The sequence below is a fragment of the Nyctereutes procyonoides genome, unplaced genomic scaffold (assembly GCF_905146905.1).
Source record: "Nyctereutes procyonoides isolate TBG_1078 unplaced genomic scaffold, NYPRO_anot_genome, whole genome shotgun sequence".
In the NCBI taxonomy this organism is placed as follows: domain Eukaryota; kingdom Metazoa; phylum Chordata; class Mammalia; order Carnivora; family Canidae; genus Nyctereutes; species Nyctereutes procyonoides.
Genome location: NW_026575115.1, coordinates 1,749,780 through 1,764,922, shown reverse-complemented (window position 1 = coordinate 1,764,922; position 15,143 = coordinate 1,749,780). Strand labels below are relative to the sequence as shown.

General features: G+C 41.4%; 1 protein-coding gene across 1 annotated transcript; it reads right to left on the bottom strand.

Annotated features, from left to right (window-relative positions):
* Positions 1-2,186: 2,186 nt before the first annotated feature.
* SPATA4 (spermatogenesis associated 4) lies at positions 2,187-14,159 on the bottom strand. Its single transcript, XM_055333793.1, has 6 exons — positions 13,942-14,159; positions 13,043-13,172; positions 12,555-12,673; positions 12,219-12,439; positions 5,112-5,228; positions 2,187-2,290 (listed from the first exon to the last, which is right to left on the bottom strand). Exons 1-6 carry the CDS (start codon positions 14,157-14,159, stop codon positions 2,187-2,189), a joined length of 909 nt encoding a protein of 302 aa, XP_055189768.1.
* Between the last annotated feature and the right edge of the window lie 984 nt (positions 14,160-15,143).

Genomic DNA, 15,143 nt, shown 5'->3' with positions numbered 1-15,143 from the left:
TTCTGATTATAGTAAAAACCTCACCATTTGTTTGTAAAATCTAGGATTTCTTATATGGTGTAGCAGTGATACAGAACATATCATCATAGTTTTAGCTCTATTAACAAGTGTTTATTATACCATATCTTTGACACATTTATTCCTGAATAACTGAAGAAAGTACTTTTATGCTACATTTAAATACCATAGGACTGTGTAGTTCTCTATCTAGATTTTTTTGTATATAGGCATGTAGTTCTCTATCTAGATTTTTATGTATATAGGTATGAATGCATTTCAGGTCCCTTAAATTTCAGTAACTACTGCATTAAAACCAAATATGACAGAGTTAACTGCTAAGCTGAGCATCAGTCATGTCCCCAAAACCACCATTGAGAGAACGTTGTTTCTCCGTTAAGTGCTGGGTCAGAGTCATCAGAGCTGTGAAGGGCTGAGCTGGCCACCTGGGTTATTACCTTACTTGGGATCCTTGAAGAATCACTTTGGACTGTTGAGGAGGATGATTCTCCACTTGTAGGAAACACTGACTACGATAAACCCCCAAATTAGTATAAGAGGGAAAAAGCTTATTAATGAATACAAACAGTGCATCACAGAGGTTTCCATTCCGTGATAAGCGGTCTACCGATTGATTGAAAACTTCCTCCTGTAAGAGCTGCTGTAGCTCCTAGGAAAGCTCCTTGGCTCCGTCCACCAAGGATCCGCTGTGAAGCAATGGCATTCCCAAGATACAGCTGTAGTGTTGGCCTCTCTTAACACAACTCATCTTCAAGAAGCTCTTGAAGTCACCTACTTTGACTATACTTGCGTCCTTCACTTATTCACTATGAAATGAAACTTGTAAGACTATTTCATATTTTCCACAGCTCTCCCTAGGCCCCACGGGGAGTGTTGGGAACTTACCATAGTCAGGCCATGAGCAATTAGCTTTTTCAGGAGATTGAACATGCAGTCAAGAGAGGAATAAAGAAACTTTTTATATGACTGTTTACCCAAATCGAATCCTCTTCCCTGGATCTTTTCCCCAGCCAATGTTCAGAAGACTTGTTTCTATAACCTTTTCCTAAGGTTTCCCATATGTTATGGGTTGGAGATTATTCTCATAATTTTCTACTTTAGATTCGTCCCATTAGAATGCAAGGTAACAGACAAATGACCTATAGCTGGTTAAGACACGCATTTAAACTGGACCCTTTACCTCAGCTATAACTAGATTCTAAACACACTCCCAAGAAGTAATCCTATTTCATTAGGGCTCTCTTTACTTCCTTTCATGAAATATTACCTGCCAAGAATGTGAAATTAAATGTGGAAGTCTCAGTAGGTAGAAATTCCAATAAAGCCAAGCCTTCAAAAATGCAGAACAATTGACCGAGTACATGCGTGTCATGGGATTCAGCATTAGTAATACTCAGCTTGGAAGTCTCAGACGAGGCTGTTCACGAAATAGCATAAAAACATGAATAATTCCAGTTGAAGAAAAATTTCCAAATGTGAATGTAAAATTATAAGAAAGTATGAAAGATAATTAATCTTTCAAGATAGCAGCTGTTTTGGTTTCCCTCCAATAAAAGTACGGAGAGTGGCGGCAACCAGTAGAAATTTTTTAATTGAACTAAATGGCTTGCTAAACAGAACCAAATTCCAAGTGAAGCACAATTTTCCTTTCCCACAACTCAGTATCAACTGGAGGGACACCTGTTTTTTAAGAAATGTTTCAAGTTAGGCTATTTATGGGGGTGGACAAGGTTCTCTGTGGGCCAATGTGTAATAATAATCATTCAGAATACATTTATTATGAATGCATGTGATGTGTGAATATGTATCAGGCCAAGTAGTAGAAATTTTCATTTCTAATGAGGACAGCCTATTACAAAGTAGATTCACCGTTCCTACAGAATTCACCAGAAATAACTTATCTACTTGTCATGGTGAGTTATGTTTAACTGTATCTTTAAAATTATTCTTGCTCATTCTGTGCTGTTTGATTTTGTATTTTTAACAGTATCTGACACAGTTTAATAAATGGTTCTTGAATTGAAAAACCATGTTCTTCAGCCCAATTATGGATGAGAAACCACTTTAATTTACTTATAAGCCCAAGACTAGGTTAATTATATCCTTTTAGTACAGCGGGAGATGATGGCATCACTTCTTCAAAGCCATTAGACGGGTGCTTTTCAAGGTTACTTTTCCTTGTTTCTGATAGATTTCATAGATTCAAAAGAACATTTTCCAGCTTGCTTCACAGAAATTTCTTTAAGTGGATTGCCGCCAGTACCTGTATTTCCTGGAATATTTAAGTAACATTAAAATCAGTTTGTGGTTATTAAATATTTGCACAACGATCAATGTTTCTAATATGTCAAACATGCAGAACGATTTGCAACAGGCTGAGCACAGGCTCATCTAAATGCCTGGTAAACAGAATATTTAAAGCATGTGTTATAGTAGCCATAAATAAAAAACCTGAATGTCACCCACTTCCAAAAGTCATTAGCAGTGCCTAAAATATCCAGGGCTTATTTTGGTGTATCTGATACTGAATATGACTCAATTATTTTTAGATGTTGCTTCAGAAAGCAGCTGAGGCAACAGTGCCTTGATTCTCACAGTGCTTGGATTTGGTGAATACACATAATTCATAGTTGAGTTTCTGGAACTCTGCACTGATGCATCCAAGCTGCCCAGACTCTTCAGGTTACTGAGTTCTAACGAGAGGAGCCAGTGACAGTTGAGAAATCGATTTTCCCCTGGCCCATTAGTTTGCTAGATGCTAGGAGTGGGTAAACAAATGGAGGAACTTAAGTGTTAATGAAAAAAACAAAGGTAATGACCCATCCTACAATTAATTTTCACCCACCCTATCTGATAATTAGAAGCTTTTCAGGTGAATGGCCTCTTGGTTTCAGTGCCAGTACGTGCAGCGCAATCTTCGTAAAATTGGGCCCAGATTCTGTGATCTAGGTCTGATTTGCCTCCTCCCCTTAACCCTCAAGTTATGTTAGCTGACCTGAACTTATCACTCTACTCTTCTATTAGAAACAACCGAAATGGAATGCCTTGAACAAATTTGGGAAGAAAATAAAATTTAGCAAAAGAGCTCTCATCCATATAATCAGCAAAGTCAGCTTCACACCATTCATTCCTTTCCATTCTGCCTAGATTAAGAGAATCCAAGTATCTGCAATAGAACTGAGAGAAGTAAAAAAGATAAAAGTCTGTTTCTTCCCAACCTGATCTGCCCTGAGAACTCCCATGGCCCATTGTCCACTTAGAAAAGGATAGAAAAAGACCACTGAAGTGAGAGGGACTCATAAAAAGAGAGCATTGAGAGAATAAAATGGGGGAGAAGTTATTTATAGCCGTTGATACATGATTAAAATTGCAAAAGCAGGAATCTAGTTGGAGTTCTGACCTGAAATAATGATAGCATTATTTTTCTAAAAAAAAAAAATACCTCCTTTGTGGCCTTGAGATGTTTCTGAAAAGATAACCGAAAGGAGGATTGCTCTTTAGCAATTCAAGTATCATAGGCATCATTTTTTTCAAATACGGACACCTAGCATGTTTCGTAGGCTGGAAGGGAGCCCTACTGTGACTCATTCATCCTTCTGCCTTTCCATTGCAGGTCAGAGCCAGTGGTCCTGTGCTGCCCGTCCCCAGTCAGGTCCAGGTAGCCTTCAGGGGAGAGAGGCAAGGGAACCAAGGCTCCCCCCCGACTCAGCCTCAGCCTGGCTGCGGCTCCCACCCTGCTGGAGCCTTCACTGCAGGCGCCGCTCCTGGAAGGAGGTTGAGGCAGGTTGAAGGAGAGGATGTGTGCCCAGATCTGAAGGTGAAACTGTGGATACATACTTCTTTCTCATAGAAACGCCATCACTCAATTCTGTTGGGTTCTCTTGAGTACCATGCCTCGGGCATGTGAGGAGTTAAAGAGGTTTTAGTAAACTGGCCTATGTCTACACATTGAAAAGTGAATTCTGAGAAAAGGTAGTTTTAGTAGGTCATTAACAAAACACAACTAAATGATCATGATGTGTGATCAAAGTGTTTGAAAAACGTTCTGTAACCCTCCTCTTTAATATTTACAATGCATATTAGCATATTCAATCCTAAGTTTATAAGGAGTCTGTTGACCTGCTTTTCCAGACCTTATGTAAACAAAGACCACTTGTTCTCCCATGAAGTCCCTTAACACGTTAGAAGACATGCCCCATCGCATAGGTCACCAAATATTTTCCATCAAAGTCTTGACAGTAGATATTTTAGGCTTTGTGGTCAGTTTGTCATGTAAAATATGGACAGCCAGTTACATTTGCATTTCAGATAAACAACAAATAATTTTTAATAAAAAGATGTCCTCAACCTGTCCCCCAAATTATTAGCTGTATTGGTTATATTTGTTATTATTCACTAAATCTAGAACCTCGCTTTGTGGGCAAGGACAGTGACTGCCCCCATTGTTGGAGCGCAAAAGCAGCCATAGACAAGGCATGGGGAACAGGCCTGGCTATGTGCCAGTCCAACTTTATTTATGGACGGGAAAATTTGAATTTCATATAGTGTTCATGAGTCAGGAAATATCATTTCTCTTTTGATACATTTTGTTTTCAACCATTTAAGAATGTGAAAGCCATTCTTAACTTGAAGGCTATATAAAACCGGGCAGGAGACTGACTTTGGCTGGTGGCCTGTAGCTTGCTATGCTGTAAAGGCTTTCTGAACTACCAGGATTTAAACAAGTGGCTTCTTGTGGGTACAACCAACTGGAAAATTTAGGTATGCCAGTGTCAATATCTGCCTGAGGACGGATTCAGCACCCACTGTTAGAGAACTGGGCTTTGAGCTCTGCTGCTGAGCTCCATCTGCTTCAGACTCACCTACTTTAAAGAGAAATCAGAGCTGAAATGGTCCCTTTAGTAGGAGGCAGGGCACCAGATGACCAGTACTTAGCAGACCACAGGGCCCTTCCACCTATGAAAAGCCTACCAACATACCAATCTAATACACAGTTTTAGACTGAATGCCTAGATCAACATTTTGTTAAAGAAACAAATAGAAACAAAAAAATGCACTTAACAAGTAAAAATAAAACAACAATAACAACTCACTTAAAACAGGAGCAACTCTTTCCCTTGAAATCGGGGAATTATATTTGCACCTGGAGACTTGTTTGGGAAGATGATCAAGAGTAATTTCTCCCACTGTTGGTTTGACCTCAAACCATTCTACAAAACATGAATACAGAAACTCTGTTAAAAATTCACCATGGCCATTGCCAAAATAAGACAAGTTAGGCAAATTCTTTAGGCATCTCTTTCGTCATATTCTAAGAGTGGTGTGAATATGAAGGTTCTTAACCCTCTCCCCACACCTCTGATGCACAAAATGTTTGCTTTAAAAAGTTAAAGACAACATCTTTATGTTCCTATTACTTTTTTAATAAGTTTTTATTCGAGGGCACCTGGGTGGCTCAATCAGTTAAGAGTCTGCCTTCAACTCAGGTCATGATCCCGGGGTCCTGGGATCGAGCCCCGTGTCGGAGTCCCTCCTCAGCAGGGGGTCTGCTTCTCCCTCCGTCTCTGTTTGCTCCCCCCCACGCTTGTTCTCTCTCTCTCTCTCTGTTAAATTAATAAAATTTTTCTAAAAATTAGTTTTTATTCAATAATAATATGTATACAGAAAGATGAACAAATCCTGTGTTTACAGCCTGATGAATTTTTAGAATGAATACACCTGGGGGACCCATCACCCAGATCAAGAGATAGTAATATATCACTAGTACCCCCAAATCCCCTGGTTATCTCTCCCATACAGTACCCTAAAAAGAAAACACTGTATTGACTTCTGTTGTAACAGGTTAGATGACTTTTTTAATAGTTCATGTATTTTTTATATTTCATATAAACATACAGGATTTCTTTCATTTTTCAAATATGTTTCTAGTATAAAAATAGTGACTTAAAATTATTCCCATGTTTCCCATATTTCTCATTAGATCTATAAACTGTCACACCTGGGCATTAGTTTCCCTGTGCTTCTAAAGATCACTTACCCCTCCTCTGCAGCTCAGCCTTCACTGAGGCTTGAAGAAGAGTCTAAGGTAATTTCTATTCATGAGTCAGACCCTGGTAATGCTATATACAGTTCTGGTCGGTAGCACTCTCAGAACTATAATTATCAGTCAATTACTTTGGCTGAGCTTAAAATCAGTCTCAGAAATCAAGGCTGGTGATAATAGAACACTATTCAAGAATCTGCAGGGTTGAGATGATCTGTGGCTAAAGAGAAATTGTGTTCGAAGGAAGATGATAGAGGTTAGCTTTGCAGAAAGATGAACTTTTGAATAGAAGATTAAATAGAATTGTTTTGTTTTAGAAATCCCAAGTAGCACCAATGAGGAGCAGAAATGGTGAGATTGACTAAATGTAAGCAAACAGGTATAAAAAAATTGTCTGATTTGTGGTATCAGCAAAAGAACTTGAGAGAACTAAAATGCTGAAGTGCGGTAGGGGGCTGGCAAGGAGTTGTCAGTGTCATAGTGTTCTAGGGTCCTTATTGTTGGAGAAAGAAAGTGAAGAAACTAGTTTTAGATTAGGATAAGTATGCGTGTTAACATTTCTAGGGTAGCACTGAAAAGAGTACAGATTTTAAATTTTCCAAATTCGTTGGTTGGTGGGGGGTAGAGGTCATAAAATTCAATCCAAAAGAAAAGATAAGTGAGACAAAAACAAGAAAGAGGAAAACAAAGACCATAAAATAATATGCTAGGTGTGAATGCAAATACAACAGTAGGCAGAACTGCTGAATTCATGACAATAAAAATCACAGTGAAAGAAATAGCAAAGGTCCATGAATAGGATACTTCAGAGAATTGCAGGGCTTGCTAATTTACCATGTACCAGCACTCAACTATAAAGCAATAGCAACTAAGACAGTGTGGGTGTTGATGTTGCACACGGGCAAAGTCAGCTAGAGCCCAGAAACAGGCCCATATATACACAGAAACTGGAAACATTTGAGACAAGATATTATTACAAGTCGTTGAACAAAAAGAACAGATGGTTCAAGAAATGGTTCTGGGACAATTGGTTCTCCATTTCAGTTGCAGACAAATTAAGATCTTAAAGGTTCGAGACTAACCCCTTACCAGATCTGAGCTTTGCAAACATTTTTCTCCCATTGTATAGGTTCCCTTCTCCCTCTTGTTCCTTTTCTGTGGGGAAGCATTTTAGTTTGATACAATCCCACCTGTTTGTTTTTGCTTTTGTGGCCTGTGCTTTTGATGCCATTTCAAAAAAAAAAAAAATCATTGCCAATGCCAATGTCAAGGAACATTTTTCCTCTGTTCTCTTCTAGTAGTTTTATGGTTTCAGGTTTTATGTTGAAGACCTGTTCTGGCCTTTATGTTGAGGTGTGAGATGAGGATCCAATCTTATTCTTCTGCAAGTGGATATCCAGTTATCTCAATGTGATTTATTGAGGAGATTATCTTTTCCCCATTGTGTGTTCTTGGCATCTTTATTGAAGATCAAATATCTGTAAATGCATGGATTTATTTCTGGACTTGCTCTTCTGTTTCTTTGGCCTGTATGTCTGTTTTCATGCCAGTACCTTACTGTTTTAATTACAATAGCTTTGTTTTATAGTTTGAAATCGGGAAGTGTGATGCCTCCAGCTCTATTTGTCTTTCTCAGGGTTGCTTTAGCTTCTCAGGTTCTTTTGTGGTTCCATATGAATTCAGGATCGTTTTTTCTATTTCTATAAAGACTACCATTGAAATTTTGCAAGTTTGCAGTGAATCTATAGATCAATTAAGTAGCATAGATATTTTAACAATATTAATTCTTCTAATCCGTGAACGTGGGATGCCTTTCTGTTTATCTGTGTTTTCTTTTATTTCCTTCATCAATGTTTTATAATTTACAATGTATAAGGGAGTAATATCCAAAACATGTAAGGAACTCATACAACTCAAGAGCAAACAAAACAAATAACCCAACTAAAAACTGGGCAAAGGACCAGAGCAGATGTTTCTCAAAATTAGAAACACAAGAGTGCCTGTCTGGCTCAGTCAGTGGAGCGTGCAACTCTTGATCTTGGGGTGTGAATTTGAGCCCCACGTTGGGTTTAGATACTACATAAAAATAAAATCCTATAACAGATAAGATATACAAATGGCCAACAGGTATATAAACAGGTACTCAATATCACTACTCATGATCACTAATCAGGGAAATGCAACCAAAACCACAATAACATATCATAATACACCTGCTAGAATAGCTAATTGTCAAAAAGTACAAAATATTTAAAAGTGTTGGTGAGAATGTGGAAGGAAAGAGAACCCTTCTACACTGTTGGTGGAATGCAAATTGGTACAGTCATTATGGAAAACAGTATAGAGATTCTCCCCAAATTTAAAAATAGACCTAGCAATACCACTTCTGGGTATGTATCCAAAATAAATGAAATCAGTATTCCAAAGAGGTATCTGCACCCCCATGTTCATTGCAGCATTATTCACAATAGCTAAAGATATGGAGATGTCCATAAATGTCCAAAATGCGTGAATGTATAAAGAAAATGTGATATGTATATTTACACACACAATGGAATATTAATCAACCTTTATGCTAAGTGAAATATGCCAGACATGGAAAAACAAATACTGCATGATTTCACATCTAGGGGCAAGTCATGAAGTAAAGAGTAGAATGTAATGTCCAGGGATTGGGGGCGGGGGGAACATGGGGAGATGCTGATCAAAGGTATGCAAGATGGACAAATTCTGCAGGTCTAATACATAGCAGGGTGACTATAGTTGATAGTGTATCATGTACTTGAAATTTGTTAAGAGGTTTGATCTTAAGCATATTCACCATACAAAGTAAACAAGCAAGGAAAAACAAGCAAAGAAAGAAAATGGCAATCATGTGAGGAGATGGATGTGTTTGATTGTAGTGATCATTACACAATGTATATGTACATCCAAGGGTACATCAAGCTGTACCCTTAAATATATATGATTTCTATTTGTAATTTATAACTCAATAAAGTTGAAAATTTTTTAAAAGTGAAAGGCTAACATAGCAACGTTTTCCTAGATATGTCTCCTGAAACAAGGGAAATAAAAATGAAAATAAACTCTTAGAACTACATCAAAATAAAAAGCTTCTGCACAGTGAAAGAAACAATCAACAAAACTAAAAGGCAACCAATGGAATGGGAGAAGATGTTTGCAAATGACTTATCTGATAAAGGGTTAGTATCCAAAAAATATAAAGAACTTCTACAACTCAACACCCCCCAAAACAAATAATCCAATTTAAAAAAAGGCAGAAGACATGAACAGACATTTCTCCAAAGAAGTCATCCAGCTGGCCAACAGATATATGAAAAGATGCTCAACATCACTCATCATCAGGGAAATGCAAATCGAAACTACAGTGAGCTATCAGCTCACACCTGTCAGAATAGCTAAAATCAGTAACACAAGAAACAAGTGTTGGTGAGCATCTGGAGCAAAAGGAAGCTTCTAACACTGTTGGTGGGAATGCAAACTGGTGTAGCCACTGTGGAAAAGAGTATGGAGGTTCCTCAAAAACAGGACTAATCACATCACACTCTTGGGTATTTACCCAAAGAATACAAAACCACTAATTCAAGGGGATTAATGTACCCCTATGATTATTGCAGGATTATTTATTATAGCTAAACTGTGGAAACATCCCAAGTATCCATAGAAAGATGAATAAGGAGGATGTGGTATATACACGCAATGGGATTTTACTCAACCTTTATGAAAGCATGAAATCTTGCCATTTGCAACAGTGTGGATAGGGCTAGAGAGTATCCTGCTAAGCGAAATAGGTCAGAAAAAGACAAATACCACATGATTTTGCTCATATGTGGAATTTAAGAAACAAAAATGAGCAAAGGAAAAAAAGAGACAAACTGAGGAACAGACTCTTAACTTTAGAGAACAAACTGAAGGTTACCAGAGGGAGGTGGATGGGTGGTGGAGTGGGGGGATGGTGGTGAGTGCAGGATGGCCGGGACAAGGTGATGGGGCTTGAGGAGTGCACTTGTGATGAGCACCGGATGTTGTACGGAGGTGTTGAATGACTATAATGTACACCTGAAACTAATATAACACTGTATGCAGGTTAACTCTACTGGAATTAAAATTTTAAAGATGAAAGTGAGAGGCTAAACTTTAGTCAATTTAAATATAGGAGAATATTTTTATAACCCCATGATGCCAACAGTATTGACTATGAAGTTTGTATTTGCTTTTCATTTCTGCCTTAACAAATTACCATAAATTTGGCGACGTATGAACAACAGTCATTTTTATCCCACAGTACAGAAGTCTGAGGGCTTCTTTTTAGAGTCTCAACACTGGGCTGAAATCAAGGTGTTGGCAGGGCGGCATTCCTTCTGGAGGCCCTGGAGATCAATCTTCTCCTGTGCTCATTCAGGTTTTTGACAGAATTTGGTTCCTTGCACTTCCAGGTCCAAAGTCTCTATTTTTGTCTCTGCAGTTGTTCTTTCCTCCTTGAGGCCATGCCCATACCTTCCTGTGCTCTCCAAATGGCTCCTGCAGCCATGGCAGGTGGAGGCCCTCTCACACTTCAGATCATTTCTACTTCCACTTCTGCTGCGTTGCTCTGATTCCACTTGGAGAAAGATCTCTGCTTTTAAGTGTTCATGTGATTAGACTGGACCCACCCGAATAATCCAGCATTAACTCCCTACTTCAAGGTTTGCAACTTCTGCAAAGCCTCTTTTACCACGCAATGCAATATGTTCACAGGTTCCAGTGATTAGGGCACAACAACAATAGGAACAATCTGCCTACCACAAAGATTGATACAATCTAAATTAAGAAATATATATGAATGGAATTAAGAAGAAAAGTTGCATGCATAAACTTTTTTTTTTTTACATCAAGGAAATTATAAACAAAGGCAGCAGGACAATGATCTCTCTCAGAGGGAAGTATGGAGAATGCAGGAAGAAGGACACCAGCAGAATGGAAAGGTATTGTTCATGTGCCATTTCAGAGACTACATAGGGACAAAAAATGTTTATTCATTGTCTTCTTGAAATTACACATTCGCATTATATGCATGCATGACAAAAATCAGAGCAAAAGTTTAATATTTAAATACACAAAAGAATTTGAATATAAAATTCTACAACAGGATTAATAACTTCAATTCTTTCTCTACTCATGAATTCATGAATAGAGCCAGAGATGAGAGCAAATCAAGGAAGAGACACAAAAAATGATAGGCCATGGAAGACAAACAGAGTAAGAGAGGACAAAACCCAAAATATCCAACTCACAGTTTGAAGGGGAAGTTACAGTGAACTGCTCTCCTTTCCTTCCAGACTAGAGAGAAAAATGTCTCTTTTCTTCAGAAAACTGAGTTTTAAGAGAGAGAGAGAGAAATCCTAAGGACTACAGTGGCCTCATTCTTTAGTGCTCCGTGTGCCATGGCCATGACAAAGTCGCTAAGTGCCTAGAATCAACGACTATAAAATTCCAAGACATGAGTGGTGTCCTGAGTAAGTGTGAGAAAAGTAAAACCAAAGGAGAGAAAGTTCACTTCTTTTGTTTGTCATCTGTTGGGACTCTGATGGCAAATGCTGTGGATGCTTTGAGAATTATTTCAGTGATGCCTCTGGAAAGTTGCCACAGGTTGCCCCAATCTGCCTCACCTTACCCAGTCTCCATATGGAGCCTGCTACGGAATGGGGGACACTGGACATACTCTAGAGAGCATCTAGAGTGAATCACAGGAATCCAGCTTTTCCTGAAGCATCCTGACAAACTCTGAAGGGGTCCCATCTCTTTAGTAGCTTGAGATGAGATGTGACATTTATTTCCCACAAAATTCTATGTGAACATATGCCCTAACATTTTTTCTAAAAAATGCTCATGTGATTGAGTATTAATACAATAAAAAGTACTAATACACTAAGTTAGGCTATGCTTGCGTTTGAAAAGACTATTACATAAACCACTCCAGTGATGATAAATCACTCCACTGCCGCCATAAGAGAACTACTTTCCCTTTAAACCAGTGACAGAAAAAGCAGAAATGGGCCAGATGATGGCCATCGTTTCCTTCATCTGCACTCAAGTATGGCCTCATTCACTTGGGAAGAACTTCATCGACTATTTCCAAAGAAAAAGGAAAACTTACTTGGATTCAACTTTCTGCTTAATTTTCTTTGCAACATCTGTAAAAGTAGGAGGAACTCTACTTTAAGCTCGTTGCTGAGCATGTTGGGATTGCTTATTAATTCTGACAACCTAATGTTATCTTTAATCAACTTTGAAGCTGTCGACCTGGAAACCAGGGGCAAACGCATCTGGTAACTGTAGTCTGTGAAATTCACGAGGTCGTCCTGGATACTTTTAATTCTGGAAATAAAAAAAATAAATAAAATAGTGTTGACAAGCCACATGGTAGTAAAGAGACCCATCGTATCCAATTTTCCCGTTGGGTTGTGTCACTAGACAATTCCAGAGGACTTACTCTCTATGTGTTAACAAAGTATAAACCTCTTGGACCAGGATTTCTGGTACTCCGGCTTTGCAGTGAATTGTCCCGTGGATTAGCTCTTTAGGTAGTTTAAATTTTTTTCTTGCCAGGAACTTTAATAGTAGAAAGAAAGAATTTTCATTAATATGATGTTCTAGACACATGTCCAATTATGAATTCACCTTAATCCCCCTGTTGTCTCTCAACTAAATTGTGTGTGTGTGTGTGTTTAACATGTTAATTATTAAGATATTGTTCTTCAGTGAGAAAACCAATTATTCCATCCCACTCCAATTTGAAATGAGTGTGCCCGGTTTCATAAGGGACTTGTGACAAACTTTCACAACATTCTTTTCAACACAGGGAAACTGAGGCCAGCTCAGTAGCACAGCCGTCCAGGCTGGCGCAGGTAGCCCAGACTTCAGGAGTACACCTTCAAAAACACCCATTTCTTAGCAAAGCGTCAGTGAGCGCTAATTTACCTTCTCCAACTGAGCCCAGTTATCCAACTTGACCTTCAAAGAAGTTCCGTTTTCAAAAGATGACAGTTTAAGCTCCCTGGGGTAGTAGGCAGTGAATATTTCTGCAATCAGGAAACCATTGGAAAAATCCCTGGTCCATACGTCACATTAAGGAAATGAAATAAAATGTAGTTACTTTTGCAGTTGTGGTAGTTTATGATCAACCAACACCGAATGAATATTCCATACTAACAGCAAATCACTCATAAGATTAATTTTGTGGGATCATCGCCCTGAGGAAGACTTGCCACGGGACAGAATTTTGATTAGGTTAGATACACAGCAAAGGCTTGGGTGTTCTGTTTATGAACCCACACTCTTAATTTGTACCGAATTGCGTTTTAGCACCATCCCCAGCGGATTCCCACGCACATTGAAAATTTCAGGCACGTGTTTACTAAGGAAGATTGAAATCAGTAAACCAGAGTCCTTGGCTGCAAAACACGTCACCGTCTTCACGTGCAGGGAAGGCAGCTCGCATTCCCGGAGCAGATATGCAGCCTGGCAGGCTCAGGGCGGCTGCAGTGGAGCAGCACCTTTTTTCAATCCCTGATGGAAAAAAACTAGATGCCTTCCGGAGGGTAAACTGATCCCCACGAGTATGTATTTGATGTCCAGGGTCTCTAAAGGGAGAGCCTTGCCTATGCAAGGTTTTGCAGTCCCGGGCATTCTATATGAGCTCACGTCTACGGGGTAAGGACTGAGTGGATAACTACGGGGGGGGGGGTCCCTCGGGGACGGGGTGTTTGCGTGTGCGCCCAGCCCGGGGGTCTGGCTGGAAACCTGCACCGGGCGGGCGGGTAGCCGAGGGGGCGGCCCCGGGATGCTCGGCCGGCGCCCGCCCAGCCTCGCTCCTGCACCTGCTGACGTTCCTGGGGAAGAAGGTGAGATCCAGGCCCTGGAGCCAGCGCAGGACCGAGCGGGACAGGCGGGAGCTCTTCGGTGGAGGCGGATACACCAGACATTTCCTAGGCTTCCCTCGGGCGGGGGCTGCTGGCTGCGGTGAAAGTGACGGTGACCCGGGCAGGGCTGCCGCCGGCAGTGTCACAGGCCGTGTTCTCCGGCCCGCGGCAGCCATGGCGCTTTCTGGGTTTCTATGGCAGCATCTGCTGCGGGGCGGAGCCTGTGGGGCGGGGCGGAGCCTGTGGGGCGGGGCCTCAGCGAAGGGCGAGAGACCTCGTGGGCGGGGCGGAGCCTGTGGGGCGGGGCGGAGCCTGTGGGGCGGGGCCTCAGCGACGGGCGAGAGACCTCGTGGGCGGGGCGGAGCCTGTGGGGCGGGGCGGAGCCCGTGGGGGCGGGGCCTCAGCAAAGGGAGCAAGACCTCGTGGGCGGGGCGGAGCCTTGGGGGCGGGGCCTCAACAAAGGGAGCGAGACCTCGTGGGTGGGGCGGAGCCGGGGGGGCGGGGCGGGGCCTGTGGGGCGGGGCCCCAGCGAAGGGAGAGAGACCTCGTGGGCGGGGCAGAGCCTGTGGGGGCGGGGCCTCAACAAAGGGAGCGAGACCTCGTGGGTGGGGCGGAGCCGGTGGGGCGGGGCGGGGCCTGTGGGGCGGGGCCCCAGCGAAGGGAGAGAGACCTCGTGGGCGGGGCGGAGCCTGTGGGGGCGGAGCCTCAGCGAGGCCAGCCGGACCTCATGGGCGGGGCAGAGCCTCAGATGGGCGGGGCCTGAGAGTGGGCGGGGCTTCAGCAGGGCCTCGAGGGTCCCCCAGTTTGGGGAGCTGCTTTGGGTTGGAGCACAGGATCCCTGACCTCATTGGGTGGACGCTTTCAATCCTAGTTGTAGTTAGCCTCACTTCTAACGAATTTAGAGCCTCCCTCCAAACCTCTTGCTCTTAGAAATTTACTTTTAAAATATTGTGGTTTCAGGGATCCCTGGGTGACGCAGCGGTTTGGCGCCTGCCTTTGGCCCGGGGCGCGATCCTGGAGACCCAGGATCGAGTCCCACGTCGGGCTCCCAGCATGGAGCCTGCTTCTCCCTCTGCCTATGTGTCTGCCTCTCTCTCTCTCTGTATGACTATCATAAATAAAAAATAAATAAATAAAAACCTAAAAAAAATATTGTGGTT

What these genes read in the sequence shown, in the direction of transcription:
- SPATA4 (XM_055333793.1), bottom strand. Translation starts at nt 14,159, where the DNA reads ATGGCTGCCGCGGGCCGGAGAACACGGCCTGTGACACTGCCGGCGGCA. An exon ending in TTCCCCAGGAACGTCAGCAG is followed by an intron (nt 13,173 to 13,941) that starts GTGCAGGAGCGA and finishes CGTATGGACCAG; the next exon opens with GGATTTTTCCAATGGTTTCC. An exon ending in AAGCAGAAAGTTGAATCCAA is followed by an intron (nt 5,229 to 12,218) that starts GTAAGTTTTCCT and finishes CATGTTTTGTAG; the next exon opens with AATGGTTTGAGGTCAAACCA.